The sequence below is a fragment of the Gymnoscopelus braueri genome (assembly GCF_963280865.1).
Source record: "Gymnoscopelus braueri genome assembly, chromosome: 21".
Taxonomy (NCBI): Eukaryota; Metazoa; Chordata; class Actinopteri; order Myctophiformes; family Myctophidae; genus Gymnoscopelus; species Gymnoscopelus braueri.
Window position 1 is genome coordinate 3,408,237 of NC_137623.1, and position 22,915 is coordinate 3,431,151.

The 22,915-nt window shown below is 40.7% G+C and overlaps 2 protein-coding genes across 5 annotated transcripts in view; both read left to right on the top strand.

Annotated features, from left to right (window-relative positions):
• LOC308077409 (uncharacterized protein) overlaps positions 1-22,915 on the top strand; it is a 312,304-nt gene that overhangs the window by 5,342 nt on the left and 284,047 nt on the right. For 3 of the 4 annotated variants that reach the window (XM_080418085.1, XM_080418086.1, XM_080418087.1), the window contains exons 3-8: positions 195-320; positions 1,997-2,098; positions 2,252-2,354; positions 5,062-5,128; positions 6,000-6,076; positions 6,846-7,055. The exons of the other annotated variant lie outside the window; for it this stretch is intronic. In XM_080418085.1, coding sequence (XP_080274211.1) covers positions 195-320; positions 1,997-2,098; positions 2,252-2,354; positions 5,062-5,128; positions 6,000-6,076; positions 6,846-7,055 — 685 coding nt within the window. The remainder of the gene's footprint in view (positions 1-194; positions 321-1,996; positions 2,099-2,251; positions 2,355-5,061; positions 5,129-5,999; positions 6,077-6,845; positions 7,056-22,915) is intronic. 4 annotated transcript variants of the gene reach the window in all.
• On the top strand, positions 11,075-14,436 carry LOC308077436 (uncharacterized protein). The gene is made up of 5 exons (XM_080418125.1): positions 11,075-11,158; positions 11,429-11,538; positions 12,620-12,767; positions 13,588-13,635; positions 13,729-14,436. Exons 3-5 carry the CDS (start codon positions 12,671-12,673, stop codon positions 13,983-13,985), a joined length of 402 nt encoding a protein of 133 aa, XP_080274251.1. The 5' UTR covers positions 11,075-11,158; positions 11,429-11,538; positions 12,620-12,670; the 3' UTR covers positions 13,986-14,436.

A 22,915-nucleotide genomic window follows, 5' to 3' on the forward strand; every position in this document is an offset into this window, starting at 1 on the left:
CCCGGGGGGGCACCGAACTGGGTCCAAGCACTGCACCACATAGGGTGTGAATTTTTGTGGGACTCATACAATGTCCCTGGGACCCATCTAAAAGACCACCCTTGGGTCCCAGGACCCATTACATTGAAAACCTAGCAACATCACTGCAGATTTAATACACAACTAACTTGACTCTTGTTGTGTTTGTTTGTCAGGATGAAAAGACCAGCAAAAACAACCACTGATGATGAAGACTGGAGATGTAGAGTCTGTGGCTCCAGGAACACTGCTGAGGATTTAAGATGCAGAAACTGCACTATGACAAAGATTTTATCCACAAGGTACGTTGGCTCTCTGTCTGTTTTCTTTCTTTCTTTCTTTCTTTCTTTCTTTCTTTCTTTCTTTCTTTCTTTCTTTCTTTCTTGGTGAACATTTCTCTGATTATCCAGCTGCATGTCTATGAACAGTAACAGTTCAAAGGATTGACCTTTGAACTTCAGTTGTGAACCTGGACCTGAAAACAAATCTGATCTGTGTGAACCTCAACTGATAGACACAATGAATGCATTCACATTTGAACTATTTATGATGATGATGATGATGATGATGGTTTTATGTCTTTATAAAATGTGTTTAAAGGTGATCAGGGATATGTACACCAAACCTTTTGATTGATTGATTGAATATTTTATTAGACAGAAATCTAAAAACAGCACAGAGTACAGTCAAACACTTTGTCTAAAAGGATAACACCAAAAAAGTCCTTGCGGTCTTGTTTCCATTGGGGTCCTAGGTATTCAATTCATCAACATATAAAATAGCACCAAACATTCAATATCATCACAAATATAAAACACTATATGTACAGAGTAGAACATCTTTAAAATGTTGTTTGTTTTTATTTGTCAATATGTATATGTTTACACAACAATTACGAAGAAGAAGTACACAATTTGTTTGTTTTACTAAAGTAGCAATACCACAAGTATTTATTCAAAATGTTACTTGAGTAGAAGTACACAAGTGTTGATATCAAAATATACTAAGAGTATGTTGTGTATTATGGACCTTATTGCGTATATAGTTATGAACATTATGCAAGTCAAAACCAGGTAGAAATGTAGTTATTTAATAAAGTCAGGAGTAGCCATGTGTTGATTCAGACCCAGACTGGCGTCTGCATACTGTAGCTGATCAAGGACTCTGCTAGGTGTGAAGTACGATTTACATTGCCTTTGTTAACCTGAGAGACAACAGGCCTGGCTTTGTTTTCTCTTCCTGGACATACCTCGACAGAGGATGACACTGATCAAAGGAGTTGATCTTCCACTCACTGGTGGGGGGATTCTCACTGACCCCCACTCACAAGAACTTATTGTAATGTGAGCTACCTAGAGTATAAGAGTTGAACTGAAATGTGAAGTTAGTGAGTGCTGTCCCACGCCGTGAGGCTGGGGGAGTTTCAGTACTGTCCCTCTCCGCTCCTGGCTCTCTGCTATGATGCTGTTTGTACTTGTTGTTTGTTACTGAATAAACCGAATGGATGATTGAGTACATGGAATCTGGATGTCTCCTCTTCTTCTTTTAAACAGCTGGGCCTGGTAACTTCATTTCTATGGCGCTTCATTCACCACAAGTACAATTGGAACTAATTATTAGTTGTAGATCTGCCATTTTTTGCTATTTTCTGCTAACGTTTTCCTCGAATACGGATAATGGGGCTTAAGGTGTGTGTGTGTGTGTGTGTGTGTGTGTGTGTGTGTGTGTGTGTGTGTGTGTGTTTGTGTGCGCGCGTGCACATGCGCGTGCGTGTATATATATATAATTATTTTAATTCATTTTTAATTATAATTGTCTGTGGGAGGAGGGATTGGTGGGGGGCGGGTCTAAAAGGGCTCCTGAATTAAAAAATGAAAATTTTCCACCTGTACAGTTGCATATTATTATGTCATAATGTCATGATAATAATGTGTTCCTCATTGTTTCTCCCCCCTCTCTATCATTGTCTTTATCTCAGCTTGGACTCCATCACAGCCCTCCCTCTCTCTGCAGCATACATGATGAAGTCTTGGCATACAGAGTTCACACAGTGGAGACGTGACTTCCGTGTCCGCTGGCTGTGAGTGTTCATCACACAGAAATCAGAACCAATACAATGTGTTCTCACCATCTTCTAGACCCCAGACCAGCTGAACTATTATCACTTATTTAATGATGAGTTGAATCTATTGTCTGACTTTGTCTCTTTCATTCTCTGTGTGTTGGTGAGCAGTGTAAAGGAGATGTCAACAGGAGACCCAGCTGAGGACATAAAAGACCTGGTGACTGATGCTCAGAACATAGAGAGGAACATGTATGAGTCAGCTAACAGCCTGGTAAGAACCTAATATTCTCTCCATGACATTTATTTACATGTTCTAATGAATACATGAACTACATATAGCGGTTCCAAATACATGTCTAACATTTAACTGTTCCTCATTCAGTGACATACAAAAATAAATAATATAATAAATGTTTTAAAATGTGTCTAAAATAGGGATGCCAGGTAACCACATGAACCCTAGCGTCCTTTTTCTGAGGTGAACATTCGACGAAAATAGTCGATCTACAAGCTTACAATGCATCACAATGTAACCCGCTGAGAGCTTTTAGATCGGCTATTTTAGGCAAACAGATTTGGTGTTGAGAGAATAAAGGATCAGATCTAGTTCAGAGCCCTGGGGGACCCCGTTCAACTATGTATAAAGGGTTAATGTGGTTGTCGTTGTTGTCGGGCAGAAACCTTGTATCTCCACGTTTCAATTCCCCCCCATAACTTAATGCCCCATTTCATCATGCAAGAGTGTCACTCAAAAGTAGTGAAAATAGCAGATCTACAAGCTCACAATGCAACACTGTTATGCCCCAGTCTAGGGGTATCTGAGACACAACATGAATATGTTCCTGCCTTCTCCAACTCCCAAGTAGCCACACAAACAAAGGGTTTAATGTGCAAAAAGTAGTAATAACAAAGTGGTTAACAAGTTAGGGTCATACATAAGGGTTTAGGAATAACAAAAAATGAATAATAAAGTCAAAATAACTAATTGTAAATGAATATCTCTGACCTACCAAAAGAACCAAGAATATCTTACCTTCCTAACATAAACAATAAGCAAAAGGATCAACCAGCTAAAAAGCGACCTATACCAACTCAAAGTAACTATATCAAAACAAAGAACTCATAAGTAACTGAACAAACAGAAGGTATGGTTGCCAGTTACAGTAGCTACTCGGAAGGCAGAACTCCTGGAAGCTCCCCACCAATCACTGGCCGGCTTGGAAGTGTTCCCCACCAATCGCCATCCGGGCTTGGCACCCCTGAATTTGCATACATTCACCCACACAGTCTCACCTCTACCTGGCACACACACACCATTCCACACTAGAACCAAATCATAACTAAATATGACCACAAATACGACCACAGTCGCAGCAGACACGTTGTGAACTTGTAGTTTAGCTTTATTAACCCATTAAGACCTGGGACGCATCTGTGTCATTTTTAGATTTGAGCTAAAAAGCATTATTTTACACTTTGGCTATTTAAAAATAGCAGACATACAAGCTTGTAGCGCGGCACCGAGTGCCGCGCTACGAGCTTGTAGATCTGCTATTTCTGAAAAATCGAGAAACTGTGTGCAAATTAACATATTTGTATTATTTTAAATCGATCAAATACATATCATTTTGGGGGTCCTTGACATGAAAAAGTTTGAGAACCACTGATGTAGAAACATACGTTTTTCAGAAAACTGTTAGGATTTAGAAGACTCGGCCTCAGGTCTTAATGGGTTAACAATATAAACCCTGTATACTTAAATTGAACAGGGTTCCTCAGAGGTCTATTCTTGGCCCTCTACAGATCTACACACTATTGTGAGCTTGTAGATCTGCTATTTCCACGGAATGTTTTCCCCAGAATAGGGAACCTAGGGATCATGAAGTTAACAGTGTTCTACTTACATGGGGTTAAACGTATCAATACTGCAATATAGAAATACTCTGTTACAAGTAAAAGACCGGAATTCAAAATGTACTTGAGTAAAAGTATTAACATATTGGCGTCAACATGTACCAAAAGTACTCTTTATACAGAATGTCCCATTTCAAGTTTTCAAATGTGTGAGATGGTGACTCTCACTCTCCTATTGGTCAGATGGTGCACCTTGACTGATGCGTGCACCATATGTTTCCTATTCAATATTCACATTGATTTCCATAAAAGTCTGATGGCTATAAAGTCAAGACAGACTGCACAAATTATTCTAAATTGTCAAATCCCTTTAATCACTCACCTCAGCAATAGAACTCTCTCTCTCTCTCTCTCTCTCTCTCTCTCTCTCTCTCTCTCACTCTCACTCTCACGTGTCACGTTTTTTGCTTGAAGATCTGTTCTTTTTGCACACGCATGCATCCAAAGGTCCCCCTTTTAACTGCCTGCTCTTGGCAGCGCAGCATGACACACAGAGGAGTTCTAAATAATTAGGCATCTGTGAAATATTAATAAAAACTAACATTATAAACTTGACCGGACAGAGAAAATTGCAGGGTACACCCGTCAGCTAACATTTTGGATGTGTAGAGCATAGAACATTAGTTAATCTTAAGATCTATGTTGTTGATCCTCCTGTCGGCGACATCTGGAAATATCACTGTAATGATCAATGGAATGACATGAGCGTAAATGCGCGCAGCGTCCTTCATACAAGAGACGCACGCAAACACACACCTAACATTAATGCTTTTCCTTACAGTTAACGGGTGGGGCTACTTCCGATACAATCATTTAATTAACTTTATCGCTCAAATACCAGCAGAAGTGGATGTCTCAGTGGTGCATGAGTTAACACAGTTTTTTCACGTGGGGTGATTTGACAGCGTGAGAAATATGATGTGTGGCGTGAGTGCATGTGAAGAGGGTCATTAACGTGTGTCTCACGCTCATTGTGTGAGAGTTGGCAGCTCTGGTTAAGGAACAGTGTGTTAACACTTGATGTAGCTTCACTCTGTCATTGTCTGTTGATTTGTAAAATACAGGATGAATACTATTACCTGATGTATGAGAAGAGGTCTGAGCTGAGGAAGAAGAGTCAGATGAAGATGGGTAAGGTTCTAGCCACACTCTCTCTCTCTCTCTCTCTCTCTCTCTCTCTCTCTCTCTCTCTCTCTCTCTCTCTCTCTCTCTCTCTCTCTCTCTCTCTCTCTCTCTCTCTCTTCCCCCCCCCCCCCCCCACTTAAACCTTATATACTTCATTGACTGGGTTCCCCTCCCAGGGGTCTGTACTTGGTCCACTCCTTTCTCCCCTCTACACCAACTCTCTTTGTCAAAAATAGCAGATCTACAAGCTCACAACACGACTCGTTGTGAGCTTTTGATCGGCTAATTGTGTCAGTTCATACATCTTCACAGAATGTTCATCTATTATGAGCTGTCCAGAATAGTGAGCCTAGGGTTGATGTGGTTCAACTAACATATTCACACTGTGTACATTTAACCAACCCGATCGCCAGAGGAAACGTTCTCAATGAACGTTTTTCAAATTCCGTGCATAGACAACTGGAAAACCCGAAAATCCGTGCCTAGCCGCCTCGCATCTCCCCCATTGTGACTAAACCATTTCGGAGCGAGCTAAAGCGAGCGAGTTGCCGTCCCGAACGTTGCAACGTTCCCTTGTGCCTACTCAGCGCCGTTTGAGTTATGTACCGATAGGCACAGAATCGTAAATTTTGTTGTGGGGACTGCTGTGCTTCCGGGTTTTTCCGGGTTGCGACTGGTTACGCCCACCGTGGGACAGGCTGATTTAACTGTTACTTCATACTGGAGGGGGAGGGGCCACCTCCAAGTATGGCCGCTGTGTGAATATGGTTAATTGAGTTTACAGTGATATTTATGTACATAAAACAATATATCAGACCTCATGTCTTCTATACTCATCATGTGTAATGAATAATGTTTGTGTGTTGTTCTTCTGTAGAGAAGAAACAGTCTGGTCAGATGGAGATGAAGTCCATGGATCAGACATCAACACCTCCCCTTCCTCCTGGTGACAAGGTTATTATAGTTTTGCTAATCTGGGAATCCATTTAGTAAAAAAAAATAAAGGGGGAAAGAATCTGGAGGCACCACCTCCTTTTTTGTGTAGAGACAGGACCTTAGTCCACTTCCTCCTGAGTGCTTCTGTGTTTATTCCTACTAACAGCAACACTAAATGTTGCTGTTTGCAGAATCAATCTTGCGAGATTATAGTTATGCTATAGTTTATATACATGTGTGTTTATTTTTTTGTAAAGCCTTTAACATTTTTATTTAACCCTTTAGGACTGGGAGAAGTATCTGTGTCATTTATAGCTTTGAAATGTGAGCTAAAAAGCATTATTTTATACTTAGGCTATTCAAAAATAGCAGATCTACATAGATCTGCTATTTTTGAGAAATCGTGAAAATGTGTGCACATCTTTGAATATATATATTTTTAAACCCAACATTTGTAACTCAAATCTTTGCTTCTGGGGGTCCCTGGAACTAAATATTTTGATATGGGGGTCCGCGGCCAAATAGATATACATTTCGGGGTCCTTGACATGAAAATGTTTGCAAACCACTATAGTAGCATAGTTTTTTTTTCAAACCGTTTTTTTATAGAACAGGATTTAAGGATTTAGAAGACATTTAGTAGAATCAGCCTCAGGTCTAAATGGGTTAAATGTTTTAGTTTTTTTATATATAATATAAAATTGAATATATGTCAGAGGCAATATTCAAAATGATCTGAAAAATCGTCTTTCTTTCTTTTCTTCATCCATCCATCCATCCATCACAGCTGTCTCAGAGTTCTTCTATGATGACAGAAGGACAGACTTACACTCCAGCGTCAGTCAGCAGCAGTACAGACCTCAGCTCCCAGCATGTCCAGACAGGAAGCTCCATGACCTCCCTGAGAGAGGAAGAGGAGGATGAGGAGGGGGGAGCAGAGGGAGAGAGCAAGAAGGTCAAAGGTCAACCTGATGTGAAGATGGAGGAGAAACCAGAGGTGAGATCATTATTAACCCAGAGGTTCTCAACTCAAATAAACGTAATGAACAGCAGAGTCCATGTAAAGGCAGAGTCTCTATAGTCAGACTAAGGAGAGAGAAGCTCTAGTGTCAGTAAAGGCCTGGCTCTTTGTGTCATTCAACTCTCAGTCCAGATTATGTAACCAATGTAACTATTTCTTTGCATTGTGGTGGACCCAGGAATCTTTTTGGAGACAAACTCTGTTTATTCTGACTCAGAATGACATCTCAAAATGACACGTCTCAGGGTTAGTTTGGCTCTAGTGCATGGACTCCTCTCTAAACGAAGTTAAACAAACACATTACAAATCATTTGCAACTCCAATTGTTATTTTGTTATACAGGGAAGATAACAAAAGACATCCACCTCATTCCACTATGGAAATAACAAAGGGAAGAGGTGGAGGTGTTGCAGGACATTTATACAGGAGACAGACAAGGAGCTGTGACCACTAAACCATGTATTATTGTTAAGGGTGTCACGATACTCGATACGTATCGAAATCGAACCGAAAATGACGTTCGATACAGTGTATCGAAATCAAAAGCCGTATCGCGATTCAAGGGTTAATAAAAAAAATACTCCCGCGCATGCGCACATCCGATTGCACGTCCGGGTGAAGCCATGCTCGAGCCGCTGTTGTGTTTTTCCGTGCATCGCGCATGCGTGCTTACGACGGGGGAGAAAAAGACGACGACAGGACAAACCCACACACACCACAGAGGAGTTTGGAGGAGACAGAGAGAGACACCGCTGTAGCGTTGCGTCTGTACTAGGCTACTACTTTACATTTCACCATGGCCACTGCTGAAGCCAGCGATGGTAATGATGATGATACACAAACGGAAGAATTGGAAAACCCTCCCGCTTCCTTTAAGTCAAAAGTGTGGCAATATTTTGGCTTCCCAGTGAATTATGAGGGCACCCGACGCGTTGTTGACAAAACGGCTACCGTTTGTCAATTAAAACTTCTCTTTTTCCCCTCTACACCTCTCGGCCAAAAATAGCCGATCTACAAGCTCACAGCGCAAGGCGTTGTGAGCTTGTAGATCGGCTATTTTTGGCTAAAGTTCACCTCAGAAAAGGGTTAAGGTAAAAAAAAAAACTGGCTTAGCTTATTATTCACATTTCTTGTTTGTTAAAGCTCTTACCTGTTCAAACAATGTGAACATACTTTAAGATGTTTAAGAACATGTAGCCAAATAACAGTTGTCTTTGGATCCTTTTTTCTTACATGTTCAACTTTGTATTTTGATTTTATTTAGTTATAGAGCTTCACAAGAATGTTGTTGTTAACTCATCTTAAAGAAGAATCTGAAAATGACAGTTGTTGTAAGGGCATAAAACCCTTTTTGTTATTCTCATTCTCATTTGATATTATTCAAATAAAATGGACTTATTGAGAAACATGTGTTTTTCTTTACAAATCAAGACAATAGCCTAAATTAATAATCATATAGCCCTCAAAGCTGAAAAAAATAATGTTTTAAAAATATATATCGTATCGAATCGAATCGTGACCTTAAAATCGAAAGTCGAATCGAATCGTGGATTAGGCGTATCGTGACACCCCTAATTATTATACACACCAACCATGTAGATTAGAAACAAAGACGGGTAGAAGCAGCAATTTGTAACATTTTGTGTAATTATACTAACTGAACGTTATTTATAATTGACACTATTACATATAGTAGCTCCTTTGCTTGACCAGGCTGACAGAGTCCATGTTCAGTGGAAGGAGAGGAGAGACGGGACAGCAGATCCTTCTGTAGTTTAACGGTGATAAAGCAGCATTGATCAGGGGCTTTGTGGCTGAGCAGGTTCACTCTATGTGCTTCTGTTCTCTACATCCACAGCAGACAGACCAGGGGTGTTGGTCTTGTTTCTGTCTCCGTGGTACCTACTGGCTGGAGGAGAATGACAACACAATGTACTGTCTCTTCATGGAGTGTTTCATCCTCCATACACATGGCTTATCTTATCTTAGGCAGGTATGAGCAGTCAAAGCTCAGCTGGTGGCCTCTATAGGTTTGACCCATTCTGCTTGTTGTAGGGCATGGTAGAGTGTCTGCCTGATAGACAAACATGCTTCCTAAGACAGTCAGGACAGGAGTTATTGCATAAAGGCTTGTAACTCCTCCTGGACAATACACGAGAATGCACACTATAGATGTCAGCAGAATAAATTCCTAAACTTCCTTGTCTCTCCTCATCCTGGCAGACAGCTGTTCATGGTTTCACGCTGGGATAAACTGTAGGCCTGTTGAATCACTGAGCTAACACTGTTAGTCCTTTGTTCAGTTATTTGAACATAACTGACCATTAAACATTCTTGTTAATGCTTATCTCCAGGGCGGCTGCTGGCCATTCCTGTGCGTGCATATCTTGTTACAAAGTTTCTTCTGCCTGTTGCCTTCCTATTCTCTGCAATGGAGAGGGAAGAGTGGAATATACAATAAACACAAGACCGGAGCCCAGCGCGGGCATTCACACTCCATTTTAAAAGTTTTTTTCCACAACGAAAACTAAACGACAAACAAATGTGACACGTTTCAGCATGTGGATCGGCTACTTTCGCCATTTGTCCTGATGTTAGTGTTAATTAACATACACATACATGCAAGTGATGCTTGAGCCTCATCTCCCAATTTATAGTTTTTTCTCTTCTCTGCCCCCCGGTTCTTGTTGCCTCTTGGGGCCCATTTCCCCTCGCTTCTTAATTTTTGAAATACATTTCAAAACAAATGCACGCTGCTCACTCACTGCCAGACCGGACGAGGAGGAGGGTCCGCATCAGCTCTGAGCAGATCCACCACCTCATCCATGGACACGCAACTTGAGGACACGCGCACGTCGTGATTATTTAGGTGGATAAAATATCAGTATAGGCTTATCTTATTGCCTATAATGGTCGAATGCTTAGGTGCCTAATCATAGTTGTGTTGCGTGTGTTACATTTAACAAAAAGTATGAATCATTTAGTCATTTAGATGATCGACTTGGCACATTTTGGTGCCCCCTCGCACAGTGCGTGGTAAGCGTGTGCCTAGCGGCGGTACTGCTTATCGCTGTGGTTTTGTGTAGCCTGAGCGCCATCTACTAATAGAACACCTATGAGGCAAGGCATGTTAAAACATTGGCAAAGAGTCAGGAATCACAACAATCAGTCAGCATTGAGTGATATTTAATGTTTTAAGAGCTGTAGAACAGTCTTATTTTGTTACTCTTTGTTTGTGTTTATTTAATATCCATGAGTATATTTCCTTTTTTTCTGTTTTTTAGGGAACTATTCTTTTGCATGGTGAGATGGAAGACCATCCTGTTACAGAGTCACAGTCCTCTCTACATCCCTCTCTGGAACTCCAAGCTGAAACTGATCAGAGTTCATGCTTCAGTGGTTTGAGGATAGAAGAATCCATCTCTCTGCCTCGTTCTCACAGCTTACCCTCACTGAGCCAAATTCCATGTTTAGAGAACAAGACAGGTTTCAGAGCAAATCGGTCCCACAGCGTAAATGATGTTACACTACTGGACAAAACACAGAAAATGACACCTGATATCACTGTTGTAGAAAACAAGGAAAGCTACAGCTTCCACTGCACCCAAGCAGGACTGTTCCAATGCAACGTGACCGACCTGGTGTTTAAGATGAAGACAGAGGGAGATGTGACTTACAGGACAGTCCATTGGGACCGAAGGCTTCTATCCCAGCTTGGCATGAAGAGGCCTGCAGGACCACTGTTTGACATCAAAGGTTCTCAGGGGTCTGTGTGTCAGTTACAATTTCCACATTGTGAGATCCTCTCCATGGGTGGAGGCAAATCCTTGTCTGTTGTCCATGTGATCGATGATGATGGCTTTGAGCTGATCAAACCCCATATGATCACAGAAACTCATGTTATCATAAATTTAACTGGATTCTCTTTATTTGGCATCATCAAAGATATGTTGTTCGGGCCCAGTCCTGTCCAGCCAACTAAACCAACCCGTGGTCAAGTTCTGCTGTTCCTTCCACAACCAAGCCGCATACTTGAGATGAAAGTATTACTGCTGCCAAGCAATGTGGATATTGAACAGGTAATGTATGTTCTGTTAAGTAACGAGCATCTTAGAGGCTTTAAATCTATTTAAACGTATGTACTAAAACATGAAATAGATTCAGATTGTGAAAAGACAACCAGAGGATAGTAATTCAAGACCAAAGTTTATATTGTAGTCTAAGGAAAAAATTACCCAGATATTAATGGCAACAAAGCCTGTGTACATAGCCTGTAAAATCTGTCAATGTACCAGACATTATGAGTGAACCAGCTGGTCAAGGTGTCTTGTTGTCATTGTAGGTGATAGCAAAGTCTTACAACAAAGAAGATAAATACATCAACACTCCGACAGAGTGTTTTTTCACTCCAGGGGAAGTCTACAGTCTGCACTGTCCTCCACATGATGTACAACCTAAGGTATCACACACTAAACCCACTGTATAACCTGGTGTTATACAGCAGTTACAGTTACAATACTATTTACTCAATCAATGTAATTAACCCAATATCTCATTATTTTACTGGGATTCTCTGCTTGCATATACAACGAAAAAACAAAAATACTACACTTGCTTTTCTTTTTTAAGACTTTGCCTTTGTGGCCCTAGGGTTAGGGTCAGTTAGGGCTAACCCTTTTACCATGTTATGGTAAAATTACAATCTGAGTTTAGCATTTCCACCCATTTCCGCCTGACAAGATTTTCTGACATTTTACATTTTTGTCAATACACACTTTTTTCTACTACTCAAACAGATTTTGTCCAAAACTCACACAAACGCTACATATTTGTGGTCACTTGATCAAGTATGTATAAGTCCGATTTTTCAGATTTCATTCCGATTGGCTATGATTGGTATTCAAAGTGTGCGGAAGTGACTCATTTTTCACAAAATGCCACAAACGCAGCGTCCAATTGCCATGTAACTTTGCACGTACACTCCCAGTAGGCCAAGCAAAAACCACCTCCCCAATTATTCAAATTGGCCTCATGGTGGTTCTAGAACAGCCCACTTCATGTAAAGTTGTCTTAAGACACTTTACATGTAGAGCAGAGACCCCATATTGTTTAATCCCCAGCAAGACATTTATGCAAAGGTGGCAACAAAAAACTCCCCCTTAACTGGAAGAAACGTTGAAAAATGTTTAATTGGCATCAATCCAAAATGGACGCCAATTATTGTCAAAAAGTCATAAAATGATGGCAACATAATTTTTTTCTTCACAGACCATTTCTATGAAGTCACCAGAACAACATACTAAAAGTCCTAAGAAATCCTAGTTGCGGCAATTATGTTTAATTGATTAAAATTATTTAGTAAATTATTGTCAAAAAGCCATATAAAATGATGGTGAGGCCAATTTTCATTAGTCTGAGATTTCAAGTGACTTCCAAATACATGTTGAGGTGAGGAATGCTGCTGTTGCTGCTGCTGCTGAGGCTAGCACTACTACAGTAATACATCGATGTAATAGTAAAACAGTTCTATGTGTCTTCAGGCTTCGCATCCTTACCATTTGAACTATGGACCAAATTACCCTCCAACATTCATGGTGAAGATGGATCTCAATACAGAAGTCGTCTCATTGGAGGTGCAAGCACCTGAGAAGAACAAAGTGTGGACGCATAGCAACCTGAGTGTTAAAGGTACAGTTGTTCGTTCATTATGAATTATGGGGAACATTTCATTGCTGTTTACATTCACACCTTTAATCCGGATTTCTCCTGTGCAGACCCATAGTCCACTATTCATTGCATTAGAACACCTGGAGCTCCCCTTCTGTATGCAGGAGGCAGGCATTGTTACCATTATTACATACCATACTTTACTACAGACACTACTCCTAAACGATGTATAACCCAAACATAGCTTCATTATATGTCACTTGTCTGCTTTTACTGCACTGGCATGCACTATGTCCTATACACAACTAAACCTTTAGACATGGTAAAAAAAAAAGGAACATGATGATTTTGTTTAAAAGCTATGATTGTTTTATCTTTGGACCAAAGATATCTTTGGACCAGAGATATGGCTAATATATAACAAATAAAGCATAGGCCAATGCCTAGTGAGAACGATACCCCCACCCGGTTAGAAAGAAAGACACAGACAGACAAACAGACAGACAGATTATGTGTTCTCTGACTTCCCACTCAGCTCAACACACTCTCGGGTCCTCTGAGACACAGGCCAAGTTTGAGGTAGATTGGTTCTACGGTTCTTGAGTAATGCTGGGGGAAAGTTACACACAGAGGTTTTTGCATTCATAGATCGATTATTTACATTATTAAACTAAATAGTCACAATTATAATTCTGTTCATAATTGTTTATTCAGCTGCTACTTTGATGACTAACATAATGTAATATGATTAGAAGATATTTATTCAGATTAATATTTAAATATAATATTAATCATGTGTGTAAACCCTGCAGTAAAGGCTTTCACTTCATGTCATCCACAGGACCAACCAAACCAACGAGAATGAACCCCATCAGCCATTCTGTTTCAGGTACACACCCATTATCTTCATATATGTGTTTGTCTTTCTTTCAACTTAACAATCTTAAGATTTACAGTATGTTATCCTTTGATTTGCATGAAGTCAAACAGAATTTCTTGATGGAAAATCGGGAGGCTTTAGTCAGTAAAGTGAAGACCGTGGGTCCCATCCTTGATTACCTGCAAAGTAAGGGCTTCCATCCTGAAATGGCCGCCAACGTCCAAGCTGAGACCACACTCCAACAAAGCATGAGGACGATCCTTGACAGTGTGACCACCGCTGAAGCAGCAGAGATCTTGTACAAAGCTCTTGTTATAAATGAGAAGCTGGTCATGAAGGAGTTACTGGGTCAGGAATAATACCAGGGGCGGATCTACGGTGGGTGGACCTGCATGGACCGGGCCCTCGCACCTCTGTCCACGTTAGGGGCAAATATCGACCAATCAGAACAGGGAGCAGAGCTAAGTAACTTTAATGAAGGACAAGGATTTTTGTCCGAGTCCAGTGAGCTGACTCATGACTCTGTACGACAAACTGTTCAAAAGTTATGGGAAAAACATATATGATATATTGACCAATCAGAATAGGGGACGAGGCTAAGTAACTCTCAAATCAAGTGATGCGACTCACAAGTCTGTACGACAAACCATTCAAAGGTTATAGCAAAAAATAGGAACTATCAAATATCGACCAATCGGAAGAGGGGGTGAAGACTTTAAACCTAGTCCAATGACATGACTCACAAGTGTTTATATGTTTTGGTCATGAACCTTTAAAATGTTTACCAATATCTGCTGTGTTTCCTTATTCATATACGGGAAAACGTTTTGTAATAAATAAAACTAACCCTTGGATAAGATGTGACTCTTCTTTTTATAATGAAATGTTTCTGTCTACAGTTCAGACATTGTAACCCATCCATACTGCCAGCATCATTTAGATTGTAAAGAAAAGGACAAATAAGCGAAAAATGAATCTAAAGATACAATACAACTCTCTTTGAGTAGCCTGTGTACTTTATACTTTATAATTTCATATTTAGTTTACTTAGAAATAGTAGAATAGATGTCTCCCAGAATGTGATTTGTACCCATACTGTAGTATCTTCATTCTAAGGTTGTTTTATCATAGAGTCACATTCCCACAAAATCACATCCTTTAACTCGTTAAAACTGGGAATGCATTTTAGATTTTAGAAAGCATTTCGTTGCTGTCGGGCAGAAACCTCCTAAATCCATATTAACTCATTCACTGCCACAATTATTGCTGGCCGCGTTTGCCCACTGCCAGAGATTTTTCATTGAAAAAAAAAAAGTACTCAGGAGCCGAGATACAGATTTTTTTTAAGTTTTAAAGGGACCACACCATGAATTTTTTTTTTTTTTTTGGGGGGGGGGTATTTTTTGGGCTCCCCAGTGTCTCTTGTACCCCCAAAAATATTTTTTTTTAACATTCAGTCATTCATTCTCATTTCAGAGATTTTCAGAATGGGCGTGTCTGAACAGGCCATTTCAGAATGGCAATGCAAGTGACATCATAGATATATATAAAGGCTAGATGGCTCAAGGGGACGGCGCGAGCGTAGCTCAACCGCGGCCATCTTGAAACAGTCATTCATAACATGTCTATGGTGCATATACTTTGAAATAACCATAGCGTGCTCAATTTTCATCCGATTTTCAAACGGTTTGGTGTGTTGTAAACACCAAAGATGTAGTTATGATACTGCATGCTTATAATTATAATCACGTTTTTTTATTTTTTATTTTATGTTATATCTTTGGTGTTTACAAAACACCAAACCGTTTGAAAATCGGATGAAAATTGAGCATGCTATGGTTATTTTAAAGTATATGCACCATAGACATAATGTTATGAATGACTGTTTCAAGATGGCCGCCATGTGGCAACGTCGTACTCCATTGGCCAGCAGCGCAGGTGAGTCATCTAGCCTTTATATATATCTATGAGTGACATCACTTGCCTTGCCATTGCATTGATGATGGCCAGACAGAATTGCTCAGTAGCCCCCCCCTGCCCAAAAGGACGTTTTGGTATTGCAGCTGAAAGTGCTGTATAAGCCAGAGACAATTGACTTGGGATGAGTATATCTGAGTGATGATTTAGGCTCAAACCTTTTGAAAAAGGTTTGAGGGACATACACCATATGATATTAAATATCTTTTTTTTTTAAATTCATGGTGTAGATCCTTTAAGTTAACAAGGAAGTGGATGGGGGTCTAAATCTTCGAAGAAATCATATCTCCTTGGTCTTTGGTGATTTGTTGAGTAAACCACCCTCGACATGTGATTTAAATTTGGGATCGATTGGACGTTTTGTTTGTGATTTTTGGCATTTTTGGTTAAACGGGCCCCTCCCACTAACTTTGGAAGCCAATTACGGACGAACGGTAAGGACTATCAAAATGCCGTTTGGATATATTTATCGCATGGGTGCATAGATGACCTGTACCGATTTGTGTGAGATTTGGACAAAATTTGTAGGAAAAGGAGCAAAAAGTGTGTTTTGAAGAAAATTCAAAATGGCGGAAAACCTATCCTGACGCAAATGGGCGTGGCCTACATGGGGAGTTGCGGCATGACCCAAGGAATCTAGGGGAAAATGTTTTTATTATATGACCTATGGTTCAAGAGTTATAGGCCAAAAGGTAAAGTGGGCTCTTATAGCGCCACCATGAGGTCGACTGTTGTAATTATTTTTTTTATAATTAGGGCACTGGACTATGAACCTCCCCTCCAAGTGTTGTAACTGTAGCGCTTACGATTTCGAAGAAATAAATACTTGAATGTGAGTCTTTTCCATTTTCCCATTATAAGTCAATGGGGATTAATTCATTCACTAATACATTAATATCAATTACACTATACAACCTATCTCTTAGCAAAATACAAGCACACGATTCCCGGTGAAGCCGGTCATTTTGACATATGGCTCGAGTGTGTGCTGCCAAAACTGTGGGAGGAGTTAAGGTCTGAAGTTTAACATTGTCAGGAACAATGTTAATACTAGACGCGTCGCAATTCAGGGCAATTGCAAAGTGTGGTTGCGCCGACGCCGGTCGTGGGCTGCGGCCGCCGGGACTCGAGGAATACGCTGGGAGGAATACTGTCGGAGGCTGCGCCAATTACATTGTCACGTCTCTCATGAGATCACTTGCGTTTCATTTTGAGAGGATCGATCCACCCCGAAATAATGTTTTTGCATTAAACGGTTAAGTTTTGCGCATTTGTGGCGCACCCCTATGGATCAAAGTGGAAATGCTTTTGGGGATCCGTTGAGTAAACCACCCTTGACATGTGATTCAAATTTGGGATTGACTGGAGGTTTCGTTTGTGATTTTTGGCCTTTTTTGTAAAACGGGCCCCTCCCGCTAACTTTGGAAGCCATTTAAGGACGAACCGTAAGGACTATCAAAATTCAGCTTGGAGACGTTTATCGCATGGGTCCAGAGATCATGTGTACCGATTTTTGTGAAATTTGGACAAAATATGTGGGAGGAGGAGCTAAAAGTGTGTTTTGAAGAAAATTCAAAATGGCGGAAAATCTATCCAGACGGAAATGGGCGTGGCGTACATGGGGAGTTGCGTCATGACCCAAGGAATCTAGGGAAAAATAAATTTTGATTTTACGACCTACGGTTCAAGAGTTATAGGCCAAAAGGTAAAGTGGGCTGTTATAGCGCCACCATGTGGCCGACTGGTGTGATTTTTTTTTAAATAATTTTGCAATAATCTATTAACCTCCCCTCCAAGTCATGTAACTGTAGCCCTTATGGTTACCGAGAAAAAAATACTTGAATGGGAGTTTTTGCAATTCCCATTAAAGTGGATGGGGAAATTTAATGCACTAATAAATCAATATCAAAAAATCTATCCAGACGCAAATGGGCGTGGCCTATATGGGGAGATGCGTCGTGACCCAAGGAATCCAGGTGAAAAGAAATTTTGATTTTACAACCTACGGTTCAAGAGTTATAGGCCAAAACGTAAAGGGGGCTGTTATAGCGCCACCATGTGGCCGATTGGTGTGATTTTTTTAAAAATAATTTTGGACTAAATTATGAACCTCCCCTCCAAATGTGGTAACTCTAGCTCTTACGGTTTCTGAGAAAAAAAAACTTGAATTTGAGTTTTTTCACTTTTACATTAAAGTGGATGGGGACATTTAATGCACTAATAAATCAATATCAATAAAACTATGCAACCAATCTCTTAGCAAAATACAAGCACACGATTCCCGGTGAGGCCGGTCATTTTGACATATGGCACTAAATTGGGGAAAATAAACTGTGGGAGGAGTAGCGTGCCAAAGTATTGCGTGCTTCAGTTAACCAAGAACAATAGTCTGGTTGCCCTGTTAGGGCAACCACACTAACTAGACGCGTCGCAATTATGGGAAATTGCAAAGTGTGGTTGCGCCGACGCCGGTCGCGGCCGCCGGGACTTGAGGAATACGCTTGGAGGAATACCATCGGAGGCCGCGCGACGTGCCATTCGAATTTGGTGATGATTGGATCCTGCGTTCATGATACATTGCGTTTTGATTTTAAGAAATAGGCCCCTCCCACTAAATAAATAGGCCCCTCCCACAAATGTAGCGGGCCAATGACATCGTCCTGTAACTCCTGAGATCACCTGCTTTTCATTTTGAGAGGAGTGATCCCCCCAAAAATCATGTTTTTGCATCAAACGGTTACGTTTTGTGCATTTGTGGTGCCCCCTGTGGATCAAAGTGGAAATGCTTTTGGAGATTCGTTGAGTAAACCACCCTCGACATTTGATTCAAATTTGGGATTGACCGGACGTTTCGTTCGTGATTTTTGGCCTTTTTGGTAAAATGGGCCCCTCCTACTAACTTAGGAAGCCATTTACGGACGAACGGTACGGACTATCAAAATTCTGTTTCGCTCCAGATTATCGCATGGGTCCAGAGATCATGTGTACCGATTTTTGTGAAATTTGGAGAAAATATGTGGGAAGAGGAGCTAAAAGTGTGTTTTGAAGAAAATTCAAAATGGCGGAAAATCTATCCTGACGCAAATGGGCGTGGCCTATATGGGGAGTTGCGTTATGACCCAAGGAATCTAGGGAAAAAAAGATTTCTATTGTACGACCTACGGTTCAAAAGTTATAGGCCAAAAAAGTAAAGTGGGCTGTTATAGCGCCACCATGAGGCCGAATGGTGTGATTATTTATTTAAATAATTTCGGACTAAATTATAAACCTCCCCTCCAAATCTGGTAACTCTAGCTCTTACGGTTTCTGAGAAAAAAATACTTGAATTTGAGTTTTTTCACTTTTCCATTAAAGTGGATGGGGAAATTTAATGAACTAATAAATCAATATCAATAAAACTATGCAACCAATCTCTTAGCAAAATACAAGCACACGATTCCCGGTGAGGCCGGTCATTTTGACATATGGCACTAAATTGGGAAAAATAAACTGTGGGAGGAGATGCGAATAGAAATATTGTTTATCTAGAAACATGGAAAGTTTCTGTAAAACAATAGTCTGGTTGCCCATTCGGGCAACCACACTAACTAGACGCGTCGCAATTCAGGGCAATTGCAAAGTGTGGTTGCGCCGACGCCGGTCGTGGGCTGCGGCCGCCGGGACTCGAGGAATATGCTGGGAGGAATACTGTCGGAGGCTGCGCCAATTACATTGTCACGTCTCTCATGAGATCACTTGCGTTTCATTTTGAGAGGATCGATCCACCCCAAAATAATGTTTTTGCATTAAACGGTTACATTTTGCGCATTTGTGGCGCCGCCCTATGGATCAAAGTGGAAATGCTTTTGGGGATCCGTTGAGTAAACCACCCTTGACATGTGATTCAAATTTGGGATTGACTGGAGGTTTCGTTTGTGATTTTTGGCTTTTTTTGTAAAACGGGCCCCTCCCGCTAACTTTGGAAGCCATTTAAGGACGAACCGTAAGGACTATCAAAATTCAGCTTGGAGACGTTTATCGCATGGGTCCAGAGATCATGTGTACCGATTTTTGTGAAATTTGGACAAAATATGTGGGAGGAGGAGCTAAAAGTGTGTTTTGAAGAAAATTCAAAATGGCGGAAAATCTATCCAGACGGAAATGGGCGTGGCGTACATGGGGAGTTGCGTCATGACACAAGGAATCTAGGGAAAAATAAATTTTGATTTTACGACCTACGGTTCAAGAGTTATAGGCCAAAAGGTAAAGTGGGCTGTTATAGCGCCACCATGTGGCCGACTGGTGAGATTTTTTTTTAAATAATTTTGCAATAAACTATTAACCTCCCCTCCAAGTCATGTAACTGTAGCCCTTATGGTTTCCGAGAAAAAAATACTTGAATGGGAGTTTTTGCAATTCCCATTAAAGTGGATGGGGAAATTTAATGCACTAATAAATCAATATCAAAAAATCTATCCAGACGCAAATGGGCGTGGCCTATATGGGGAGATGCGTCGTGACCCAAGGAATCCAGGTGAAAATAAACCTACGGTTCAAGAGTTATAGGCCAAAACGTAAAGGGGGCTGTTATAGCGCCACCATGTGGCCGAATGGTGTGATAATTTCTTTAATAATTTCGGACTAAATTATGAACCTCCCCTACAAATATGGTAACTCTAGCTCTTACGGTTTCTGAGAAAAAAATACTTGAATTTGAGTTTTTTCACTTTTCCATTAAAGCGGATGGGGAAATTTAATCCACTAATAAATCAATATCAATTAAACTATTTAACCAATCTCTTAGCAAAATACAAGCACACGATTCCCGGTCAAGCCGGTCATTTTGACATATGGCACTAAATTGGGGAAAGAAAACTGTGGGAGGAGTAGCGTGCCAAAGTATTGTTTATCCGGAAGATTAATAAAGTTCATCAAGAACAATAGTCTGGTTGCCCTGTTAGGGCAACCACACTAACTAGACGCGTCGCAATTCAGGGCAATTGCAAAGTGTGGTTGCGCCGACGCCGGTCGTGGGCTGCGGCCGCCGGGACTCGAGGAATATGCTGGGAGGAATACTGTCGGAGGCTGCGCCAATTACATTGTCACGTCTCTCATGAGATCACTTGCGTTTCATTTTGAGAGGATCGATCCACCCCGAAATAATGTTTTTGCATTAAACGGTTACGTTTTGCGCATTTGTGGCGCACCCCTATGGATCAAAGTGGAAATGCTTTTGGGGATCCGTTGAGTAAACCACCCTTGACATGTGATTCAAATTTGGGATTGACTGGAGGTTTCGTTTGTGATTTTTGGCTTTTTTTGTAAAACGGGCCCCTCCCGCTAACTTTGGAAGCCATTTAAGGACGAACCGTAATCTATCCAGACGGAAATGGGCGTGGCGTACATGGGGAGTTGCGTCATGACACAAGGAATCTAGGGAAAAATAAATTTTGATTTTACGACCTACGGTTCAAGAGTTATAGGCCAAAAGGTAAAGTGGGCTGTTATAGCGCCACCATGTGGCCGACTGGTGAGATTTTTTTTTAAATAATTTTGCAATAAACTATTAACCTCCCCTCCAAGTCATGTAACTGTAGCCCTTATGGTTTCCGAGAAAAAAATACTTGAATGGGAGTTTTTGCAATTCCCATTAAAGTGGATGGGGAAATTTAATGCACTAATAAATCAATATCAAAAAATCTATCCAGACGCAAATGGGCGTGGCCTATATGGGGAGATGCGTCGTGACCCAAGGAATCCAGGTGAAAATAAATTTTGATTTTACGACCTACGGTTCAAGAGTTATAGGCCAAAACGTAAAGGGGGCTGTTATAGCGCCACCATGTGGCCGAATGGTGTGATAATTTCTTTAATAATTTCGGACTAAATTATGAACCTCCCCTACAAATATGGTAACTCTAGCTCTTACGGTTTCTGAGAAAAAAATACTTGAATTTGAGTTTTTTCACTTTTCCATTAAAGCGGATGGGGAAATTTAATCCACTAATAAATCAATATCAATTAAACTATTTAACCAATCTCTTAGCAAAATACAAGCACACGATTCCCGGTCAAGCCAGTCATTTTGACATATGGCACTAAATTGGGGAAAGAAAACTGTGGGAGGAGTAGCGTGCCAAAGTATTGTTTATCCGGAAGATTAATAAAGTTCATCAAGAACAATAGTCTGGTTGCCCTGTTAGGGCAACCACACTAACTAGACGCGTCGCAATTCAGGGCAATTGCAAAGTGTGGTTGCGCCGACGCCGGTCGTGGGCTGCGGCCGCCGGGACTCGAGGAATACGCTGGGAGGAATACTGTCGGAGGCTGCGCCAATTACATTGTCACGTCTCTCATGAGATCACTTGCGTTTCATTTTGAGAGGATCGATCCACCCCGAAATAATGTTTTTGCATTAAACGGTTACATTTTGCGCATTTGTGGCGCACCCCTATGGATCAAAGTGGAAATGCTTTTGGGGATCCGTTGAGTAAACCACCCTTGACATGTGATTCAAATTTGGGATTGACTGGAGGTTTCGTTTGTGATTTTTGGCCTTTTTTGTAAAACGGGCCCCTCCCGCTAACTTTGGAAGCCATTTAAGGACGAACCGTAATCTATCCAGACGGAAATGGGCGTGGCGTACATGGGGAGTTGCGTCATGACACAAGGAATCTAGGGAAAAATAAATTTTGATTTTACGACCTACGGTTCAAGAGTTATAGGCCAAAAGGTAAAGTGGGCTGTTATAGCGCCACCATGTGGCCGACTGGTGTGTTTTTTTTTTAATAATTTTGCAATAAACTATTAACCTCCCCTCCAAGTCATGTAACTGTAGCCCTTATGGTTTCCGAGAAAAAAATACTTGAATGGGAGTTTTTGCAATTCCCATTAAAGTGGATGGGGAAATTTAATGCACTAATAAATCAATATCAAAAAATCTATCCAGACGCAAATGGGCGTGGCCTATATGGGGAGATGCGTCGTGACCCAAGGAATCCAGGTGAAAATAAATTTTGATTTTACGACCTACGGTTCAAGAGTTATAGGCCAAAACGTAAAGGGGGCTGTTATAGCGCCACCATGTGGCCGAATGGTGTGATAATTTCTTTAATAATTTCGGACTAAATTATGAACCTCCCCTACAAATATGGTAACTCTAGCTCTTACGGTTTCTGAGAAAAAAATACTTGAATTTGAGTTTTTTCACTTTTCCATTAAAGCGGATGGGGAAATTTAATCCACTAATAAATCAATATCAATTAAACTATTTAACCAATCTCTTAGCAAAATACAAGCACACGATTCCCGGTGAAGCCGGTCATTTTGATAT